The sequence below is a fragment of the Ixodes scapularis genome, unplaced genomic scaffold (assembly GCF_016920785.2).
Source record: "Ixodes scapularis isolate PalLabHiFi unplaced genomic scaffold, ASM1692078v2 PGA_scaffold4__175_contigs__length_147842914, whole genome shotgun sequence".
Classification (NCBI taxonomy): Eukaryota; Metazoa; Arthropoda; class Arachnida; order Ixodida; family Ixodidae; genus Ixodes; species Ixodes scapularis.
In genome coordinates this window covers 83472291-83494763 of record NW_024609879.1, presented here as the reverse complement: position 1 = coordinate 83494763, position 22473 = coordinate 83472291, and the positions used below count along the sequence as shown (strand labels likewise).

Below are 22473 nucleotides of genomic sequence, written 5' to 3'. Positions count from 1 at the left end.
CACGCTGCACTCCGAGGAGAACGAATTGATACGACCTGTTTTTAACCGGAGCGTGAGGTGGGAGATGGGCATACGAGCTTACCGGTAAGAAAAACGGCACTCCACCGTCGCCCAAACGCAAGAACGTCCGCAGTCGGGGACAATGCCGTGATGCATTCCTGGAGCCACCTGTTCTCTTCCTTCGCCGCTTTCTTGTCGGGTTCTGGCTCGAAGCTTTCTACGGGCCAGTCCCAGGCCTCGTGGTACGTCTTCTTGTTTTCTGAAAGACAAAATGCAGAGAGAAACTACTACGTACCTGCCGCATACTTTTTGGTGCCATTCGGACAAAACAAAGACTGGTTCACACATTTGCGTCCAAGTCTGCTCGGGTGCGTCACATTTTCTTCTAACCGCTTGTGACGAGAACAGACTGGCACAAACTGTCTGACAGCCCTAGGAACTCTGCCTGCGTCGTGGCCTCTGAAATTCTTGGTGCGCAAAGCCATCCTTTGGCGCTTCCAAACGCTCGTTCTCCCAGCAGGAGCGCATAGCACGTGCTTCTCCAGAGCTCTGCAAGGCGGTTCTGATACAGAGCCGGCATCAGCATCTCCAAGATTAAATGTGCGCATGTGGTATAGACCTCGTAGTATCGTTGACACTTTGAAGGAGGAGGCGCGCGAGCGCATCGAGACGCGATTCAAGTGCAGCTCAACTTGTGCGCTGGTTCATGCTTTCTTCCACCCAGCCTTTGCTAAGACGCGGCTTCTAGCAAGACCGCTCTGATCATTAGTAAATGGTAGGAGAGATCATCGCACAAAATTTCATCGCGGCGAAAGGGCCCAAGTCGTCAAAGCCCTACCGATAACAAAGTCGCGACAAGACGTTGTTCGAGGAACACTTGAGAGAAGCTCGAAAAACGACAGAACAGAGACGACATGTAAAATTAAAGAAAGATGTTACGAAGGAAACAACCTAGTTTGAAGCCCCAAGCAAATGACAACACCAAAGAACCCCTTTTTCCTCCTATTTAGTAATGCGATCTGCGAAAGAATAATGAGCATAATGTTTCACTCACTCAGTTTGACAAAAAAAAAATATAGAAGCATTTTCGGGGAAAATGTTTGTTAAACCTCGTTATCGACTCGCCAGTTTTTTTTTTTTTTTTTTTTTCAAAATGCTTGGACATGCAGTTTGTCTGAAAACAGTCGGGCGTGTGTTTATTCTATGTCTCTTCCGGTTTTAGAAGAACAACACTCAGGTTTCAGCCTACCACTTCCTTGAAAGAGTAATGTGTGTAGTGGTGAGAAGGGCAACGAGTATGATTCAGACAAATGAGTACATTTTTACTATCCAGGGAGCTACCCAAGCAGACCTGACAACAATGGTTTGCAGGTCTAAGCCAAGCATCACCGCCTAACAAAAAGAGTTGCGAGTCATTTTTTTTCTCCCTATGTCAGTCTCCCCCAGCAAATTGAACGGCATGCCAAGAATCTTGAAGGATACGTCTTTGTACATATTTTTGTGTACAGATCATTCTTTCACACTGGGCTTGTATTCTGGCAGTGTAATAACAGACCATTCCTCACAAATAATTCAAGCAGTAAAACAAATTTTTGCAGATCACTGACAGCCATGCAGCTTCATCCGCCATCTTGGTCCCCTCGTCCCGACTCTATGGCTTTGCTTTACCATATCTGTATTCTCACTATGACGACGATGCAACTGGTAGGCCCACTTTTGTTTCGGTTGCTGCTTGTCTCGGGAATCCGTAACTTAAGTAAAGAAGGGTTTATCGCGCATGTCGGTACAGACATTTTTTAAACAGCTTTCATCTCTCGAGTAAAGAGATCTTTAACAAAAACCTTCGCAAGGTGGCACCTTGCACCGTGCATCCTCTATCGTTTGCGATTTATTTTAGGAATGAATAGCGTGGCAGTAAACTGTTATGTTCACAGACATGAACTCTTTCAGTGCCATGCCCATTGGCCATCGATCCCTTGCATTCAATGGCCAGTGGCACTACGTGTTCCTGCGCGCCAAAATTTGAATTTGGTGCGCAGGAACATGTTGTGCCGTCTCGTGGATAGCTAAGAAACTACACGTTTGATTTTTATTTCATTTCACTTTTTCTCCCAAGCTGGTAAGCAATCAGGAATAAATCTTTGCACGATGGTGGCACTTGTCAGACGTGGCGTACTGCTGACATTAGAGATCGCTACAAAGATAGGCCTGATCGCACAATTTCACCGCTCTTGCTGCTTGTTTTTTGGATGGCAGCAGCAGTGAGGACTGTGGATGATGTTGGATCATTAGCTCCTACAGTCACGTTTCATTTTTGAGGCGCATAATGTCGACAGGTGCTCGTTGGAGAGCGTCGCTCTAGCTTTCTAGGCCGTCTTGAGCCGGGGTACACATTTTGTGTGTGTTGCAAGCTACAAAAACACCAGCAGAGGAGATGTTAAAGCTGTGCTATGACAAACTAATGCTTTGTGCAGAAACAAAAGTTTTCCAGGAGGGCACGCACCTCTGCATGCAACAGCATCTTTGAATGGCATGACGCCACAAAAACACATTTGCCAACAGACAAAAGAAAAAAAAAAGATAGCAGCTTTGTTTAATTTAGTTGCACCTCCTGCACCGGTGCAGAAAAGTGTAGGGCAGTGTAATCCCGGTCGTATCTCGATACACACACCATAACTACACCGCCCTACACTTCTCTGCACCGGCGCAGGAGGTGCACGTGAATCGAACGAGCCTAGTGTAAACTTTTTTTTTTTTTTTTCAAAGAGCAGCTTACTGGCTACATTTTCAATTATCATAATTAGCCATATGTTGAATAGTTAAAAAAAAAGTTTTGTGCATTTTTCAAAAATAGTTACTTTTCCCCATGGTACAGTAAGAGCTAATAAACGTAGGGCCCGGCGAGACCCCAGACCGGAGCCAATGGGGTTGCAGCACGAGCCAATAAGAATGCCGAAGTGCCAATCACGAAGCAAGCAGCATGAACATAATAACCCACACCCTGCATCTGTCAACGGGCGTGTTAAATCAGTGCTCTGGTTGGCGCTCCGTCCACGAAACGGAGAGGAATGGCACCGAAAACTGACACTCAAGAATGTTCTTCGTGCAACAAGTATTTTTCAGAGCGCGAGTGACTTCTTGGCGCTCCGCGACGTCACAACCAAAAACAAGATGGCTGTGCTGTCTCCGAGACCGTCGAGATGAAAGGCGTAGCCAGACCGCTGCCTCTTTTCAGTTAATTAGTGCTTTATCCAGGAGGTAAAAACGTTTCAATTTGAAATCTAAGACAGCAATTAGCATTCTTAAAAAGGTTTTTTCGTGCATCTCGCCTGAGAATGAATTCACCTATCGAACGGCAGCGTGCCGATAGCTCAGCGACACAAAAGTTGTCAAAATGACGGCATTCAGATCGGTGCCTTTTTTAGAATGCTTAGCCCAGCGAATCAAGATACTTTGATTGGAAAGCCAAAACATCAGTTAGCGTTGCGGAAAAGGTTTGTTCATGCATTTCGCCTGAAAATGAATTGACATGTTATCTATTGATCAGTGGAGTGTCAGTATCGGCGTAGCACATTGATGAATTCTGTCTTGCGCTGCAAGAGGGCACGGAACATCTTACAAGTTTGACAGCTTCTTGCGTCAACAAACGGGCTCAAGAATGCTGTCTTCAATTTAAATCTGAACAGCGTGCATGGTTAATAAATAGATCGGTCAATGTAACTCTCCGCATGTATGCTCGAAGCGAGTCTTCAAACCTTTCAGGAATATTGAAACATTTGTAGCAACTTCCTAATGTCATCATCTTTTTTTTTACTTTTTTTTTTTATTTTACACTACTTTATCTTTGAAATAATTTCGGCTTCTGCCACCCGTAACCACGAGATGCCGGGTGCGTCATAACCATGCTGTAAGAAGTGGCTCATGCGGCTCGTCGATAGTTTCGATGTGTCGAGCTCCCGTACGCTATCCTCCATTTAGTTGCTGCGCTCGGAGTATGAAACCCGGGGCGTCGGAGTAGGAGTAAAGGAGCGCAAGTTAGCCTGCTTCTTGCGCAGGGGTCACAGTGACGTCAGAACGTTAAGTTTTGATTGGGTCTGATTAAAAGAATAGTGGGTAGACATCAATGCTAGCTGCCTTGACGTCTACCCACTATCCTCCAACCAGAGCCAATCGGAGCTCAGTGTTCTGACGTCACCGAAACCCCTGCGCAAGAAGCAGACGGACTTGTGCTCCGCAGAGATTGGTAACAAATCTGAGCGATGAACTTACTCTTCATAAATATCAGCAGCGAAGTTTGCGTAGTAATGCGGAGCGCAAGTTCGTCTGCTTCGTTTGCAGGGGCTGTGGTGACGTCAGAATGCCGAGCTCTGATTGGCTGATTAATGGACTATGGGTAGCACTCGAAGCAAGCTGCCTTGAGGTCTACCCACTATCCTTCACTCAGAGCCAATCAGAGCACGGCGTTCTGACGTCATCATAACCCCTGCAAACGAAGCAGACGAACTTCAAACTTGCGGCACTCATTCATTCCGAAACCAGTCGTAAGTTTCAATCACGCTGCTGTGCAAGGACTAAAAGGGGCACGAGATTTTAAAAGCAACCTAAAATTGTGTGTTCTACGTCCAAACAAAATTAAACCGAACATGTCAATCGAACTCAACAAATATTTGGTGAAAGCGTTTGGTCAGCCACATTTGGTTCAACATCGAAAACGCAAAATGTTGAACATCTTGCGAGTAAGTTAGCGTACCTTCGGCCTCCTCAGCATTGGGGAACAGAGTTGACTTGACTATATTGAGGTCGCTGATAGAAGCTAGGCGAACAAGTTGACACGACATGGCGAGTTAGTGTGGTTGATTGAGAATTTTAACACATCACGGGTCACAAATGCTGGTAGCGGGTGAGCGCACCGCACCTGACTGGAACACATAAACAAAAATCTGTCTCGTTTTGACTTGGCTCGACTTCTCTCCACTTGTTTACTTATCTACTACATTAAATCTACTCCAATAAAATATTTTTGTAGCTAAAAATATTAGACTAAATTTGTTTGAAAATACTAATTATTAATGTTTTTATGATCACTTTTGTCTATCACAAGACCGCGTTTTATAAACCTGCATTACTAAGAAAGTTAGATAAACAAGTATAAATAAACAGTCAGTTTCTGGTTTCTAAAATAAGCTTATTTTATTAGCTCATAATTTTATATTGTTTTTGGTGAAAACAGTTTGTACATTGGCCTTCCAGTCCAGGTGTCGCAACATGCTCACAAAGCTTCAATGCTAGGTCAACAACGCGATCTCCACCCGTCTTAATTAATGATCACGTGATCTGGAGAAGCAAGATGTCGGGTCTGAAGTTCAACATCCCTCGTAAGGAGATGGACAAGGTGTCAGTGCCCAACGGAGACATCAAAAAGACCAAAGAAGAGACCCCGGCCGAACTAGAGAGCCAGTTCATCCTCCGCCTCCCAGCACCCGTCGCCGCGTCGCTACGTGCCGCGGTGCGATCCGGTGTGATGAACCTCAAAGACCGGCTCACCATACAGTTGGAGTCCGACAACCGCCACGGCACGCTCCGATTTGACAGGTATAACCACCTGGTGACACCCGTTTTTTAGATTAAGGCACGGTATATCGCACCTGTCAAACGCAGCATCATTCGTGTTTCTGCAGCTCGAAGACGTTTTTTCACGTGCGTTACACTGTGTCGAGTTGTTCGATCGGTACTGCACGTTGCAGACCCCGGCGGTTGTACTAACACTGGTCAAATCTCTGAGGTTTGCATTGTTTAGGCTGGGAAGGTTGAAATAGTGATCTCTAAGTCATCTAGTCCGATATGGCATTGGATTGGGGTCTTGTCGAACCAGCACAGCCTCTCAAATACAATTGTTATCCTATTACAATGCTGGCATTGGGAATGCTTTGAATCAAAATCAGAATAGAGGGCTTGCCTAAAATGTAACAGTTCAACCGTGCACACTAACGTACATATAGGGTGTCTGAAACAACCATGCTCGTTCTAAAATGGGCCTTAGAAATTGGTGCCTGCTTGTAGCAATCTTAACTTTTTGTATAAGGTGTACTTGTCAGGTCGGTTTTATCATGTATAATTACAAAGCATAGCTTCCTTTCTGTAAAAAATAGGGCCAAAAATGTAGAGCCCTTCCACTTCATGTGAAGATGAAGGACCGAAGCTGTAATATTTACGACGTCTAGGACGATGCCTAGAGGAAGATGCGTAGGACGACGTCAAAGACGACTTCTTGGACAACCTCAAGGACGACGCCTGAGGACGACGTCTAGGACAACCTCAAGGACAACCTCAGGGACGACGTCCAGGACAATCTCAAGGACGGTGCCTAGGACAACGTCAAGATGACTTCTAGGATGACCTTGAGGATTCAGCCTTTCCACTCTGGTGAAAACCAGAGTGCAAAAGCTGGAAAGGTTGCTGCCGTCGCTCATAGATGGCGGTAGCTGTCCAGAGTTTAGTGTCAACATTTGTAGGCCCGCGGACACAATACTGGGGAAACTAGTCCTTGACATTTTCACTGTAAAAACTTGTGAAGATCAGTGGTGGACGGCGACGCAGACTGCCGAGTCCAGTGGCGGAGTGCGTTTTGTCCCAAATATTTATAGATGGCACCACCTCCTTGCTGACCGTGGTTTACTAAAATAAACAATCTTTTTGTAATGTACCAAAACTTGAAGTAAAAAAAAAATGTTGCATAATGACGTCGCTTTTGCTGCCGCCGGATTTCGTTTGTGTGTCGTCTGCTTTCTTTCGCTGGTCGGCTACACATATCCCCATGCCATCTATTGATATGTGTGACGAACCCACCCTGCCACTTGACTCTTGGTCGTTGCAGTCCACCGTTGACCCTGGCAAGATTTTTGGCCCCATTTTTTTTTACAGAAAGTGAGCTACGTTTTGTAACTTTACAAGATAAAATCAGCCTGCGAAATACACCTTTGATGAAAAATTTAGATTGCTAAGTGCAGGCGCCGATTTTTATAGCCCATTTTTGATCGAGCCTGGTTTTTTTGGACACCTTATGCATGGTGTACAGATGATGCCATTCTGTTGTGCTGGTGGTTATTGTTTACTTGTTAGTGAGCGCGTTGGTAATGATATAAGTTTAGAAAGAGTTATATACATAAAGACAGGGTACGGGACAACACATCTTTCAACTTTCAACAAACAAATGATTTATTGCCGGACGCTTCGCCCTCGGAACTCCACTGTTGGAGAGGGAAATTTAAAAGGGGGGAGAAGGGGAAGGAGGGAGGCAAGACAAGGCCCCGGGAGAAAAACAGGGGGAGAGTAAACCGCAGAGACAGCGGGAAGGAAGGGATGTCACCTCTCTCTCCGTCAGCGACTCGCTGTCGGAGAGAGAGGTGACATTTCTGAGACCGAAGTTGACGACCTTGGCGGGCCGGGCGAGTGGTTCTTGCTCCTGAGAGGGAAATCGGGACGCCCTCCTCCCTTCCCTTCCTTTCCGCTGTCTCTGCGGTTTACTTTCCCCCTGTTTTTCTCCCAGGGCCTTGTCTTGCCCCCTCCTTCCCCTTCTCCCCCCTTTTAAACTTCCCTCTCCTACAGTGGAGTTCCGAGGGCGAACCGTCCGGCTATAAATCATTTGTTTGTTGAAAGTTGAAAGATGTGTTGTCCCGTCCCCTGTCTTTATGTATATAACTCTTTCTAAACTTATATGGTTATTGTTACTTGTCGTTTGTTTTCGAGTACAACTTTGTGTAAAATTACCATGGTAAAGGTAATTTTACACAAAGCTTTAGGTGACCTAAAGTGCCGTTCTTTCACTGTGGTTCACACCTGGGGCACATTTCAACTAAAAACAAAAGTTTTTTCCTTAGATATCTTGCACCAGGTGGTGCTGACTTTTTTAATATTTCACTCCTGCTAAAACTGAAGTTTGTAGTTCCCCAACAAATTGCACTCTGTGCTAACTAATGGAACAATGTGAATCTAAATTTATGTTTTCTCATAGACCATATTGCTTTTATAATTTGTTTTAATAGAAACAAAAATTAGTGTGAAGACTCTTAATTTTTATGGCATTGTGACTGGTTCCTGAAAGGCTGCAACGTCTCTTATTTTCCTTCGATAATAACTTAACAGCCATACACATTGGGTGTTTGCGCCAGCAAGATCTCGCGCATGATTGCACAAACATTGACTACTTGGGCGGAGGTACCTCGCGTTTCAGCCACGGGGCGTCGGGGACATCAAGGATGAAAACAACACCTAGGCAGTCTTCTTTGCCGACTGACGTCTAACGCAAAACAGCGTGATCTCTATTGCGGCACTGGTAGCGAACGATTCTCAAAAACAGGTCCTCGTAAAGTCTGTACAGCATAAAATATAAACTTCTAAACATGTATGGGTAGAATAGAATATAAACTTCTAAACATGTATGGGTAGGCAATTTCAATATTGACATCCTGGAAGCTGCCATCTTTGCCTACTGGGCTGTGGACTGCGTTCTGAGCTTGCACAGCACCTCTCTTCCGCGAAATATCTCTTGCTGCTCAAGCGTCCGCCGCTCCGCAACTTTGCGTTTCTCGCTCGGGTAATAAACAAACAGTGGAACCGTGTAATGGTCTGTGGACCGTAGCCGGAAAAATGTGGTAAGTTTTATCTGTGGTGCTCTGCTGCCACCTATTTCCAAAGAATTGGTGCCCCCACTGATGTGATTGCTGCGCCGATTGCGCCAAACTGCGCCAAGGGGCTAACCCTGCTACATCTTGCTCCATTTCGCCAAAATATGGGTAATCTGCGCCAAGCCTGTGCCAAAGGACCAATTTCGGTCGCCTTTCAAAACTGAAACTAAACTGAGTACCGTAATTGAGCATGCGTGAGCTAGGTGGCGCAAGCGGCCGCCCGACAGAAAGTATGCTGCATCAGTCGTCCATCCGGTCTTGCATTGTTTTTCCCGTCGTTTCTCATTTCGCTCTCTCGTGGGTCTTGTCTCGGATCCTTTAAAAAAAAAATTAACGATAGATGCAAGCGTATATGGACGCCCCGACGCTGGCTTGCCGGGTACCAACCATGCCGTCATGTTGTAAAACGAAACCATGTTTTTGCGCCGCGGGAGTTACTTTGTGTTTGTGACCTGAAGCAGTCGCTTCTGAAAGAACTGGCGTGGCAAAGCTATTTTTGGTTCCTGCCTTCCAGTCACCGTGGTTACATGACGTCGGGTGTTCCCGTCCACACATTGCTGCAGATATGGCGCTTTCTAAACTGAAACGAAAATACCGCTGCAAGGTAATCAGCAATCCTGTCCTTGTTTAAATGGAACGCTACTACGAAAATTCCTCTTTAACTCAAAGACTGCTGTGTCGAAGTATTGATTACCTAGGTTTCTCTCGGTGGGCTTTCTTTTGAGAGGGGCCCCGGTACGGTGAAAAGTCTGTCGCAAAAGAAAGTTTAAGGCGCAATTCAGCTAAATCAAAAAAGGCAATGTCTGCACGCTGAACCCGCACAGCGCGCTTGTTTATCTCGAGTTCAGTTGTTGCGCAAAGCGCTCCAAAAACTTTTTGACCCTGATTCGCGATGTCTTGCATTGATGCGCTCAGGTTCTTTTTTTTTTTTTTGCGTGTGTGATTAGCTTTATTGTCCTTATTTTGTTTGCGCTTTTTAAGCTTTTAAATTAGCTTGTGCCTACTGACCTGGCAAGCACGCGCTGCTAAGCTTTTTTTTTGTATGCTGGAACGTTACATTTTGCCTACAATTTTGGGGATCAGATGGCGACGGAGCGGAGTGGCAGAGTTTCGGTTTCTATCGAACAGCCGTCTCCGCTCGTACAACGAAGCGCGTGCACCTGCAAGCTGCCGAAGTTGCCCTCACGTGCATGCGAACATGATTGCACGACAGAGGTACCAGCCGGGACGCTTGCAATCCATTGCTTTACATTTGCTTGCTTCTGACAAAAATCTGGCATGTCGGGAACCAGTAAAACGGTGGGAGACGTTTTGGAATTGCTCGGCAACGCCTACAGCACTGTACACTTGTGGGGTGTCCCAACGTCTCTTTGGAGACATTGAAAGTGGACATTCATTACTTGCCGAAAGCTAAGCGAGGCTTGCAGCAAGTTTCAAAAAGCAAAAGGAAAAGCACCCGCCAGTCGTACTGCACCTTTTTCATATGTACAGTTTCGTACTGCACTGCAGTAGTTACATGTTTCATCAGTCGGATACTGCTTCAATTTAATATATTATATTATATAACTAGTGAACTTTATCCTTTCATATTTACTACTAAGCTGGTCATTTTCAAATAAATTTAATACGTGCGGTTTGGTTCTTATTTATCTATAGCGGGTACATATATATGTATAATTTAACTGAAGCGTTGCAAAATATGTCGTGTCATTGGCATTTCGTTAACATGTTGAAAGACTTCCAGGTGGTCTAACTTGACTATAATTTGTTTATTGCGGCGAGCGAAGTGCCCTTCCTTTGTCCAGCACTTAAAACAAATATTTTTATTTTTCTAAGAATATCTGCTCCAAAGGCCACTTTTGCTGCTCCAAAACTATGTTCTGGCTGCTCCGAAAGGTGCTCCAAAACGGCTTAGTCCAATCACATCACTGTGCCCCCTGTCGGAGACTCGGTTTGAGAATTTCTCGGTAGGAAACCCGAGAAACGGCACCAGTAGGAAGAATAGGAGAGAGGCTTCTTTGTCCAAACTTGAAGACAAAATATAAGCCACGATAGGCTTGAAAGGGATGTTTAGGGAGCTTAATCTTGGTCGCAGCACTTTAATAGGGCCAAGAGGATCTAGCGCTGCCACGGTGTTTGGGACGCGTCTCCGACCGGTGTGTTTAGCGTCCCATTGCACCCACGCGTCACAAGTGATCCCGAAGTGGCCGCAAATGACGTCACGAAAGCCGGAGTGTCATGTTGTCGGATGTTGCGATCCCGCCATTTGGTCGCAGAAGTTCCGAGCAAACTCGAGTGTCACCGTCGTTGCGGCGTCCCAACTCCTGGCTGCCGAAACTTTCGTAGACTGTCAAGTCGGAGACCAACCCTCAGTAAAATGGGCGTCTGCCGCATGCTTTACCGCGGCTGCAACACTGCCAGGATCACAGCCGACGACAGCATGACAGTTCTGACGTTGTCAGGCGGAAATACAGGGACTACTTGTTTTGGACGCGGTTGACACACCAATTGGGGACATGTTTCAGGTGCCATAGTGCCGCGACTCAAAGCGTTGCTGCCCACCTATGCCAAGCCCACAAAGCTTCCTATCGAAAAACTGCCAAACCAGGAATTTGGAAAAGGGCGGTTCGACTAGATCTCCGAAAAGAGTAAACACGAGAGGGGACGAAACGCAGACACGTAACAGACGCAGAGCTGTTGCGTCTGTGTTTCGTCCCCTTTTGTGTTGATTCTTTCCGAATGTTTAGCTACTTACTAGCACACCTGTTTTCAATGCCCCGAACCGTCCGACGTCGCCCTCCAAACCACGTGGTGCCCAGGTGGGCCCTGGCGGCGCGGGTGCTGGACCTGCCTTCCATCATCGAGTCCCACAAGACGCTGGACAAGAAGACCTTCTACAAGGCGGCGGACGTGGCCCAGATGATGGTGTGCAGGGAGGAGGACGAGATGCCGCCTACGGATGATGAGGAGTCGCCTCGCAAGAAGGACCGCAAGGACAGCAAGGATCGCAAGTACCAGAGCCCCCACGGCATCACCCCATCCCTGAAGAACGTCCGCAAGCGCAGGTTCCGCAAGGTGCTCAAGAAGAAGTATGTCGACTTCCCCGAGATCGAGAAGGAGGTGGGCACCTTTTTCCTCAGCTCTGGTTTTGCAACTCTTTGACTTGGCGTGTTTTTTTTGTTTTTTTTCTCTGTAACAGTTGTTATTGCGTAGGTTTCACGGTGAATCTCCGGGCATATTTCTAGTTTGGTGACGACACATGTGACATGACAGTGCCATGTGGCTTTGCTTTGTTGTGCGGCACCATGGTTTCACGCAATGTGACAGTGTCGCATGATGTCACAGTGTTGTGTCATCCGACACACGCTGTCAAGTAACATTTGGTGGAGAAATCCCTTTCCTAAAGTTAGCGGGGATATGCTTAGGGGCCCTGCAAGCACTTTTTTACTGGTTTTTAATTTGCACCAAACCCGAGCGCACTGACTGTATACCCCGTTTCACCTTATGTTATACCGCAGCGAAGGCTAGAAGCGCGAGCTCATAGCGTTGGCAACTGCCCTTGGTGCACGTGAGCTTGTGCCGCCGAGATGTGCCATGGAGCAAGGAGCTCGCGCTTGTAGCCTTTCCTGCGGTACAACACAAGGTGAAACAGAGTATAGTAACTTAATGTAACTTTTCTTTTCTCGAAATTCACTTTATTTTAAAAGTTATAGGCAAAATAAAATTACAAAAACAAGCAAAAAATAACCTCCCTCATGACGTCCTTGGTTGCTTGAGTGGCCGTGAACTAGAGGAGGGATATAGTGAGCTGAGCGAGCGCTCATGACTGCTGCACTGCGTGTCAACGGCGCGTGAGGGCGCCACTAAAGCATGTTCTGGATAGGCTGTATACAGCGGACAGCCAGAGCGGCTGTCATTGCATTTGCTGCGCGATTGAACACTAATTCGGCATGACACTTCATTGGCCACAAACGACAGCAAACACGGGGTAAAGATCAGTTCAGAAAGGGAGCCACTTAGCGCTGCTGTACCGCGAAATGGCCAAAACGCAAGACAAAACTACTCGCTGAAGGCCTTCGGAACGCTCGGAGCCGGTCGGATCCTCCAGTCCATAAACGACCGCAGCACCGCCGCGTACATCCGGGATTTTTCCGTGTCGGCGCCTAATCCCACTACTCTTTTCTAGTATGCGCCGCCTTTTCCACCGCTTGGTGGCGGGTATGTCGACGGGTCATTTCTTGTTTCCGTACTTTATAAACTGCATTTGTTTCTTTTCCAATCTAAAATACTGAACAAAAATTACTTTTATAAATAATTTAGATGGTTCGTGCCACTTATGTCTTGTATTTTGACTAAAAAGAAGCTTTTAGCGGCTCTGACCAGTAGTAAGCCCAGGACCTAAGACGTCACATTTCGCGCGCTTTCGGTACCGCGGGTCGCCCCCGTTGGTGGAGGAGGTTTCTGCGTCGTACAGTTAAATTATGATGCACCGATATTTAGTTACTCTCTCCGTGCCCGCTGGCTTGCCCGAACCCCAAGAGACGTGTAAACCGCAAAAAAGGTAGACGCTTAATTACGATTGCAGGGCCCCTTTAAATCATTTTCCCGCTAACCCCCCACGACTCATCGTGGGGAAATGCTCCATGCATTTCCAAACCATGACGGTAAGTTAAGATGGAAAATGCCTGTATGCTGTGTGATTGTGTGCAGCGCCTTTGTTGTTGCTGCAGATGGCATCAGTGTGTTCTCTCATCCTAAAAGATTCTGGGAGATTTTAAAGCACTCAGTTGTAAGCAGTCGCAAGTGCATGAGCCAGCCTTTAGCCTGTCGGCGACTAGTGTTGATTCAGCGCCGAGGTGGCACTGCGCCGTACGTGTGGCCTGGCCCCTGGAGATTGTTTTTGCTCTCCCACCCACAGGTCAAACGGCTCTTCCGGATGGACAACGAAGCCATCGGCATCCGGTACGAGGTCGTCAACGTTGACGATGAGAAGAACGACGGCAAGGGTGGCCAGGGGGAGCCACACGTGAGCGGAAGCTTCGGCTCGCCCTCCGTGAGCGCGCTGCTCAACAGTAATTCACAGAGCATGGACGTCGGAGAGCATGACCTCTTCGGTGAGGCGCTCAGCAGCTCCGACGAAGACGATGTCAACATCGTTGACTCCGCCGGCGAGGAAGACCTTTCGTCAAGGTCCAAGCGGCCGACGTTGTCCAAACATGACGTCTCTGCTGTCGCGACTCCGGACATGGTCACCGCGTTCCAGCGGGGGATGCTGGGTCCCTCCGGAAATGCCAAAATGGCAGCCTCCAGCATTGGGGGCGGCAGCAGCAGCGGCAGCAGCGCCGCTGCCACGGCTGCCGCGACGAGCTCTCTGGTCGAGGAGTACATAGACGACCCGGACTTCAATGGGAGCAAGGCCATCGGGGAAGGGTTCTCGAAGAAGGGGGATACTGAAGACGACGACGCAGACGAACCTGAGCAGGACAACACGGCACTGCTGGACCGGCTGACAGAGCTGGAGCGGGAGATTGGGCAGCTGCAGGAGCGGAGGCAGACCCAGGAGCTGGAGATTGCATCGCTCGAGAACCAGGCCCTCAAGCAGCGCTTCCAGAACATCATCAACGCGCTCAAGCTGGAGGAAAGCGAAAAGCAGCGGGAGTACGACGAGATTGTGTCGCTGCTGCACCAGTGATTGGTTGGCACTTCAGCGTGGAAGTTTATTCATCATTCTAACATACTGTATATAACTTCATGGACGTTACCGGGGTGTTTGTGCAAAAGGTTTTAATAAAAAGCTTCAGTGGAATCGTTGGTTGCTCAACTTTATATTTAGGAAATAGCTGTAAAGTTATTACATAATTTATTTTTGAAGGTAGTGGCTGCTAACCCAACAGCACAGACATACATAAACACAACTCTTATTTTGCATTGTAAAAGAAAATAAGCTTGTTCATGGCTTTCCAGATAACTACTGTGGCATGCTGGTAATGGAGTGTGTGAAATGTCAGTAATTTGCATGATTTGTATTTTACAATGATTAAAATGTTATGATAGTCAAGTCTTGTAATATACAGGAGTGCTATATGTTACGGCGAATCATAGTAGCTGGGTCCATGCTGCTTATGCTTGGTGTACTCGTCTGTCACCCAGCCGATGGTTGAACCGAACCTCCGGAAGCGCTGCACATTCCCCTTGTGCTTGGCAAAGCCTGGTGTTGATAGGACGTAGCGCGGACTCGGCATTTCGAAGTCCTCAAACTTGTTCATCAACATCACGTTCGGGGGCGCCACGTCCCGCTTGCACTGGTGGTGGCAGCGCGGCAAACCAAAGTCACGGTAGTTCTCTGTAGGTCCGAGAGGTGGTGCTGGCGACCTTAGCCGTTCGGGACTGGTGTAGCGGTAGAAGTCCTGTATCTCACTAGATCGTATTGACTCGTCCGTGGGGCCACGATTTCGCTGCATGGTGTGGTGGTAATCGTTGCGCTCCGCTGAACGAGAAGGCAGTCGACCGTAGCTTGTATCGAAGCCGAACAGGCCGCGAAACTTCGTCCTCGATTGGCGACCGCGAAGTGGCGACACCTGGGGAGTCTCAGCGCAGTCCTGGCGTCGTTTCGTCTGCTGTTTCCTGTTTCGGTTCAGGACTTCCGCTTTTACGGCTCCTATAAAAAATGCAAAAAACAACAACAACAACAGGTTATTGTTTGTTAAAGGGGTACTGCAACGAAATTCTAGCGCCTATTTTTATTGTCGAAATGTCAACCAGGTTTGGCCACACCACACAGACACCAATTTCTTTTTCGAGAAGAAACGACAACGTTAAATGAATAAGCCGAATGACATCAGTGCCGCTTCGCGGAAGTGCGGCGGCAAGCCGCGTCCACGCAAGCCCTAGCTGTCCTTACTTGGCCGAACCAACACCGTCTGGATAAGAAAGCCTAGTAAGTGCCGAATTTTCTTGCGTCGCTAGAGAAGGCTACCGTAAGCCAGAGATAAGACACGACTAAGGCATCAGCGCTCGGCTAGGAGTCGTGTCCATTCAGTGAGAACACGACTCCTATACCCGTTTTCACCTCAAGAAACAAGCAAGTTTTTGCGTATCGTTCATGCTCGGCGCGAAGTAGTTCTTACGAGATTAGGTTGTCGGAGAAAAAAACGATGCTTTTGGTATTTGGAACGTGTACGTCTTGATAAGATAACATATATCTAATATAGAATACGCCTACATATATTTTAATTATCTACGGAAAGGAGCAAATCAGTAATGCTTTGCGAGGAGCCGGACTTTATTCTTACTACGGTTCTTGAGGTGAAAACGGGTATATAGTCGATAAAATAGTAAGGGTGCAGGCGAGCTGGTGGATGTTAACCATGTCTAATATACCTGAGACGGGTAGAAGGGAACATAAAAGTCGAAGAAACAGACAGGGACAAGGACGACGTCTCAATTGAATATATACTTAGACTGGGGTAGAAAGGAACATAAAAGTCGAAGAAACAGAAATGGACAAGGACGATGAAAATAATCCCTGGAGAAGGGGAACAAAAGGGACAGAGGACAAACGCAAGGACAAATAAGGACAAGGACGACGTCTCAATTGCTTGAGACGTCGTCCTGTCCCTTTCTGTTCCTTTGACTTTTATGTTCCTTTCTACCCCAGTCTCAGGTATATTCAACATGGGTATAGTCGAACGGCTGGCGGCTTGTCGTGTTCAATTTCTGGCCTACGGCGGTCTTCTTTAGCTACACAGGAAAATTCAGCACTTAGGCTTTCTTAGCTAGGCATTGTTGGCCGAACCGGAGTTCCCTCCTTTCCCATGCCTATTACACTCCTGCGGGGAACGGGCATTCCTAACTGCCAGGTCGTAACGCGTTGACGCCACGAAGTGGCGAAGCTTGCAACCACGCCAGCTTTCCTGTGGTTTTGCCCGTGAAGGAAAACCTGACTGAAGGAAAACCTGACGCCACGAACGCGCTGGCGGCGCCGGGCATCCCGAACGCATCACGCTCTTTGATGGCTGTTTTTCGAGCGCTCGCTGGAATCTGCTATTTGGAATGAAAAATATAGCCATCGTTGAAAATACAAACGTGAGTACTGCGTATGGTCAAAACACGTCCCGCAGCATAGTAGACAAACGGCAGCACGTAAAAGGCGACTGCTGGAATTGTCCTATGCTACTCTGTGATTTATAAAAAATTGCAACGAAGTGTAAGGACGGCGGCCTTTAGTCAGTCCATCAATCCGAGCAACATTTGCAGGGTCCCGTTCACTATGAATCGGGACAAAAGAGCCCTAAGCTTTAGAACTTGTTTGTCACATGATTTCTGACAAGGAAGCGGTGGATTTCAGGGTGAAGAGAGCAGTATGCATGGTCACAACGTGACCTCGGACGAACTTGTAATTGACGTACCGTAGTGGGTTGGTTGAGGGGTGTTGAGGCGGTTGTTGAGACGTTTGGCCTTGCCGGCAGTCCTCTCGAGCAGCTCCCTGAAGATCTTTGCTGACTCGGGTTCCTTCGGAAGCGGCTTTGGCGAAAACCTCTTCGGGGGAGGCACCGTTGAATTTACTGCGCAGTATCACGAAAGTCGGTCATGGGGTGCAATAGTGTTGTGCTAATGACGCAGACGCCGTAGGTGAATTCACCTGATAATTATTTCGTATAAATCTAAATGGGTATGCGGGCAAGCCACGCATTGTCGAACACTCAGTCTCTGCCCAGATGCAACGCAAGCAGTCCGTACGACATGCCAAAGTTTCAGAACTAACTGTTGTCTTATTCAAATGTTAGTGATTTTCTTTAAGCTCCAATGGGAAAATGGGGCCCTTTCCAGGCGGCTGAAACGATTCATATCCATGCATTTCACCACTGATCTCAATGACAATTGCTGGATCGCGCTTGCCGCTCCCGCAAGTGAAGCCACCGGACTTCACTCGCTTGGGATACGATTTGCCGTTTTTGCTAGCCTTTGCTGCGGTTTTCCAGCGTGCTGTGGACACGTTTTCTACTCGTTCGTCGTCATTCGCGGAAGAAGTTTTTTGAAGACTCTGTGTATTGTTGAGACTTGCCGTCGTGAACACGTGGAAAATTTTACGAAAGTGCAGTGTCGCAGGAAAAAGGCACAACGCGTCGAAAGGAAGGGCTGCCGGCGTGTTCAAAGCTTCCTTGGCACGCCGAAGTGCCGTGTCTCTGTGCCTTCGCACTCTTGGATACCGACCAAGAATCGACGCCGTGTGGATGTGTTTTGCGAGTGCAATGTGCGTGAAGCCGTATCAAAAGGTACAACTCGTCGAAAACAAGTGTCGCCGGTGTCGCGGCGTGATCAAAGCTTCCTTGGCACGCCGAGTGATGCATCTTTGTGCCTTCGCACGCTTGGATACCGGTCAAGAATTGACGCCGCGCCAAAGTTCTGAACGTGTGTCGCGCGTAGAAGCCTTTAGATCATTTATATATATCGGCCACGGAGTTCTGGATCGTCCAGCTGTTCCGGTGAGTTGCTATCAATAAAAGGGAGAGATCTGTACGTGTTCTTATGTACTATGGCTATGTCCCAAATCTACTCTAATAGATTCCGTGGGAGCACGAATAGGGCAACGTTGTGGAGCCAGGGGGGTTTTCGAAAGCAAAAGTACAAGACAGCGAGAATGATAATCTTTGAAGCGCGGCCGATATGGTCGTGTGCAATCTGCTGACCAATTACAATTAGGCGAGCCGCGCTCAAACGTCAAGTGCAATTAAGTAGGTTGATAATAAGCCAGCACTGATCAGTGACGAGGAGCTGTTGTGCACGGTATTGTGTAAATCGTCTAAGGACGAAAAAAAGACGTACCTTCCCCCCATCTTCCGTCGCTAGTGGACGCTGGATTAAGCTCGTTCCTAAACCGCGAGGGGAAAAGACGCTGATCCAGAGGCACGAACAGCTTCACGCACATTGCACTCGCTAGACACATACACACGGCGTCGGTTCTTGGTCGGTATCCAAGCGTGCGAAGGCACAGAGACACGGCACTTCGGCGTGACAAGGAAGCTTTGAACATGCCGCCAGCCCTTCCTTTCGACGCGTTGTGCCTTTTTCCTGCGACACTGCACTTTCGTAAAATTTTCCACGTGTTCACGACGGCAAGTCTCAACAATACACAGAGTCTTCAAAAAACTTCTTCGGCGAATGACGACGAACGAGTAGAAAACGTGTCCACAGCACGCTGGAAAACCGCAGCAAAGGCTAGCAAAAACGGCAAATCGTATCCCAAGCGAGTGAAGTCCGGTGGCTTCACTTGCGCTGCAGCGAACAAGCGGGGAAGCGCGATCCAGCAATTGTCATAGAGATCAGTGCATTTCACTGATCTCGCGCATCCCCGCCTGGTCGCTGCAGCGTAAGTGCGGCCATCGGACGGCCATCTTGGGACACGGAAAATCGACAGTTTGGAGCGTTGTGGAGGCTGGGCGGCAGCGTGCTAAAGACACATTTTCTGCTCGCTCGTCGTCAATCGCCGAATGAGTTTATTAAAACACCGTGTAAACGGTGAGAACTGCCTTTGAGAACGGGTGGAAATTTGGACTAAAGCGCACCACCGGAGCAAAGAAAGGCGCAACTTGTCAGACACAAGTCTCGCCGGTCTCGCGGCGTGATCAGAGCTTCATTGACACGCCGAGGTGCTGCGTCCCTGCCTTCGCAGGCTTGGATACCGTTCAGGAATCGACGCCGTGTGGATTTGTTTGACAAGTGCATGCCACGTGCGGGAAAACGTATATGCGCCTCTGGAACAGCGTAGCGTTTTACTGTACTCTTACGACCAGTTTTGCCATTGGGCGGTTGGTGAAAGTAGCCAAAACACAGGACAAAAGCAGCCAAAAGGACCCATTTGATTTGTCTTGGCGCCAAAAATGTCGCCGTTTTTTCTAAAAAGAATCGTCATACGAAGTGATAAATTGAGGTTATGCACAGCCTCAATCAACGTGATTAAATGCTCCCACATCTAGAGTAATTGAGGGGAAGTTATTTTAAGAAGCTCCATAGGCACGTCAAATGTGAAGGTCGTTTTCTCTTGCAGCCTTAGCCCGAACTTTAGGTCTCAGAATCGCGCCACAAGGTCGTCCAACTTAATCTGTTTCTCAATTGAGATTTTGTTAGTGAAATTTGAGAATACACGCACTAAGAATATGTATTCGATACTGGAAGCGCACCTTCCGCGAGATGTGGAAAAGGGCATACTCCACAAACGCTCCTGTAAGCAGCCGCTCAGTATCGTGATAGCCGGGAAGTGTGCCTAGAAATAATACCGCGTATCATTTCCGGGCCTGTCAGAAAACAAAAGCAAACAACCAAGTTTGCCAAGAAAGTCTCTGTTGCTTCCGTTTATATTATGTTTGTGAACTTGTAATTGACCGCTTTTTCAGTATCGTGAACATTCTTTATACTAAAAATTCGCCAGAATATAAATTAAAAGTAGTCAGGAAGTAGCCAAAACGGTCAAGGAGCCAACTTAACATTTTTGTGGCCAGACCGTGCTCAAAAGTAGCGTATTTGGCGCAAAGTAGCCACCAACGGCAACACTGCTTACCTTGTAATCCAGTGGCGACGGAAGAGGAGTAGGGCGGTGCGGCGACGGCGACAGATTGCAAACAACCATATAAACCGCGATTAAAAAAAAATCATCTGGCCGTTTTATGTTTTTGCGTTCGAAAATCTACCTTCCTCCACAGCGTTGCACTATTTCTGCTGTCATGTGATCCGTAAATTTCGAACATAGCCGTGGTTAATCGTGCATAGTAGCATTCACTGTTTTTTTTTACCTTTATTGAGCTGGGTGATTCAGAACGCCGGAAGAGGTAGGCGATAACCACCCGTAGCCCCAATTAACCACAGCAAAAGTTTGCAATTTAATGGCGCCTTTAAACGTGTACCCCGGCCGAGCAGCTGGACACGCTCTCACTTGAGGCTCTCTAATTCTTATGGGCTTCGGCGGCCGTCAGTTTCCCATCTAAAATTTCCGAAAATCGACTATCACTTTTGAACAGGATAATGGTTAGTGCTAAAACTTTGGCATCCGGTACGCACCGCTAGCGTTACATTGGAGCGGAAATTAGGTGTTTGTATATATAGGTGGTTTCATCTCAAATCGTGCAGGCAAAAAGGGTCGAATTTTTAATTTCGCTGAAAAAAATATATGTTATGGCGTCGTCTCTAAAAACGCAGTAGCCACAAACCGCAAGTTCGTCGGATATTTTGTTCTCGACTTACGAATTTTAAGAGGCCGAGGCGGAAAGCAGTGTTTTTCACATACGTGGTGGGTCGGATGTTTCGCTCGATCTCCCGCCGTGGATTTTCAGCCCACATTACATGAACTTTTTTCAAGCACTCTCTGAGCACATTTAAAAGTCTCTAATACCATAAAATAATTTTAGGCGTTTAGCTTTTTTTCTGTCAAAATGTCAAAAACGCCCCCTTGGTTAATTGCTGACAAACTTTGACAATTAAATACTGGCGATCTACTTGGGTTACAGCAACATTCTTTATATCTACAGAGAGCCCCAAAATTCTCTTTATATATATTATAAAATGAGCCGGTTGTATGGTATATCCTTTGAGGGACGTTTACGTTAATGTTATGCGAAAACCAAAAAGCACCAAATCTGAAATCAATTTTCTCAAAAAAACAATTTTTTATTTTTTTGTTAAAATGTAGATATGATCGTTGCCTACTCGAAAATCAAGTCGAGAAAGTGTGTATTTTGTTTTTGTTTTATATTTAAGCCTCAATATCGGAAGAACATTGTGTATTGAGGTGTGGTATTAATTAAATGTGAAACAAGCGAGATATAATAAGTGAATCGATATTTTTTTGTGTTATTATTTTAGACAACACAAATAAGTTTCTTGGCTCTGCGAGCTGAACGTTTTCACCAAGAGGTCATGTGTGATGTATTTGTGCTGTGATACTTCAGTCCCCCAATATTGGATGAGAGCAGTTTCACAGCGCTAGCGCTTTCAGCAGAGTACTGGAATTCATCTGGAATGTTTTTGATTGTCTGAATTAAACCTATGCCAGCAAGACTTTTTTATGATTGGGTGTTTTACTGCGTCTATTTTTCAGGAATATAAGAAGAAAAACGCATTCTGCCGCCCTGCTTTTCTTTTGTTATGAACTAATTTGCCAGAGCGGTCGTCAAGGCAATGTTCTTCTTGACAAAAAAAGAAAAAAAGTACGTTGATTAAAAAAAGAGGCAATTTTTATTATGGACCGTTCGTTAGGTAATCTTGGACGCTAAAATTCATGTAATACGTTTAATGCAAAAAAAAAAAAAAAAAAAAAAACACATAAATACGTTTTTTACCTAGTTCCACCTTCGTAGGAGGTGTTACGCGCACCATATGAACTAATTTTGTGGCTTCACAAAATGAGGGCAGGTTAAGATGATTCGCGCGCTTTGAACGATCTCACCTCTATATGATTTTGACGTATCCGTTTGGACCCAGGCATCGACCGCAATCGAAGATACTTCTCGCTGTAAAATCAATATTAGATTGCTTTGACAATGTTCACGTTAAAAATCCACATAAAAAATCTTTCCTTTGTGAAAAAATAAAAAGAAAGTCTATACGGTATGAAACTGAGGGAGAGGAAGAGTAGAACGCGCGGGGGCGTCGGAGCGGCGAGCTCTGATTTGAAGGATTAGTGGGTAGAGATAATGGCTGGCAGCTATAGCCTTTGCGTCTCTATCGTTTGACCACATCAGGCGCGGGCACCGCAACTGTTGTAGTGAAAGAAATACCTAGATTATGTTTTTTTTTG

At 46.8% G+C, this 22473-nt stretch overlaps 2 protein-coding genes and 1 long non-coding RNA gene across 3 annotated transcripts in view; 1 reads left to right on the top strand and 2 right to left on the bottom strand.

Moving 5' to 3' along the window:
* Positions 1-4922, bottom strand: part of LOC115313073 (rab3 GTPase-activating protein non-catalytic subunit) — a 36384-nt gene extending 31462 nt beyond the window's left edge. Inside the window, exons 1-2 of the mRNA XM_040216320.3 lie at positions 4751-4922; positions 83-259 (exon numbers count right to left, since the gene is read on the bottom strand). Of these exons, the coding sequence (XP_040072254.1) occupies positions 83-259; positions 4751-4838 (265 nt within the window). The 5' untranslated portion in view covers positions 4839-4922. The remainder of the gene's footprint in view (positions 1-82; positions 260-4750) is intronic.
* Positions 4923-5317: 395 nt separating this feature from the next.
* Positions 5318-14490, top strand: LOC8053927 (transcription initiation factor TFIID subunit 7). Its single transcript, XM_002433423.4, has 3 exons — positions 5318-5592; positions 11504-11804; positions 13603-14490. Exons 1-3 carry the CDS (start codon positions 5348-5350, stop codon positions 14374-14376), a joined length of 1320 nt encoding a protein of 439 aa, XP_002433468.2. The 5' UTR covers positions 5318-5347; the 3' UTR covers positions 14377-14490.
* On the bottom strand, positions 14347-17475 carry LOC8050493. The gene is made up of 3 exons (XR_005716415.3): positions 17326-17475; positions 17093-17248; positions 14347-15342 (listed from the first exon to the last, which is right to left on the bottom strand). It is a non-coding gene; the product is annotated as an uncharacterized LOC8050493 (long non-coding RNA).
* Positions 17476-22473: the final 4998 nt, after the last annotated feature.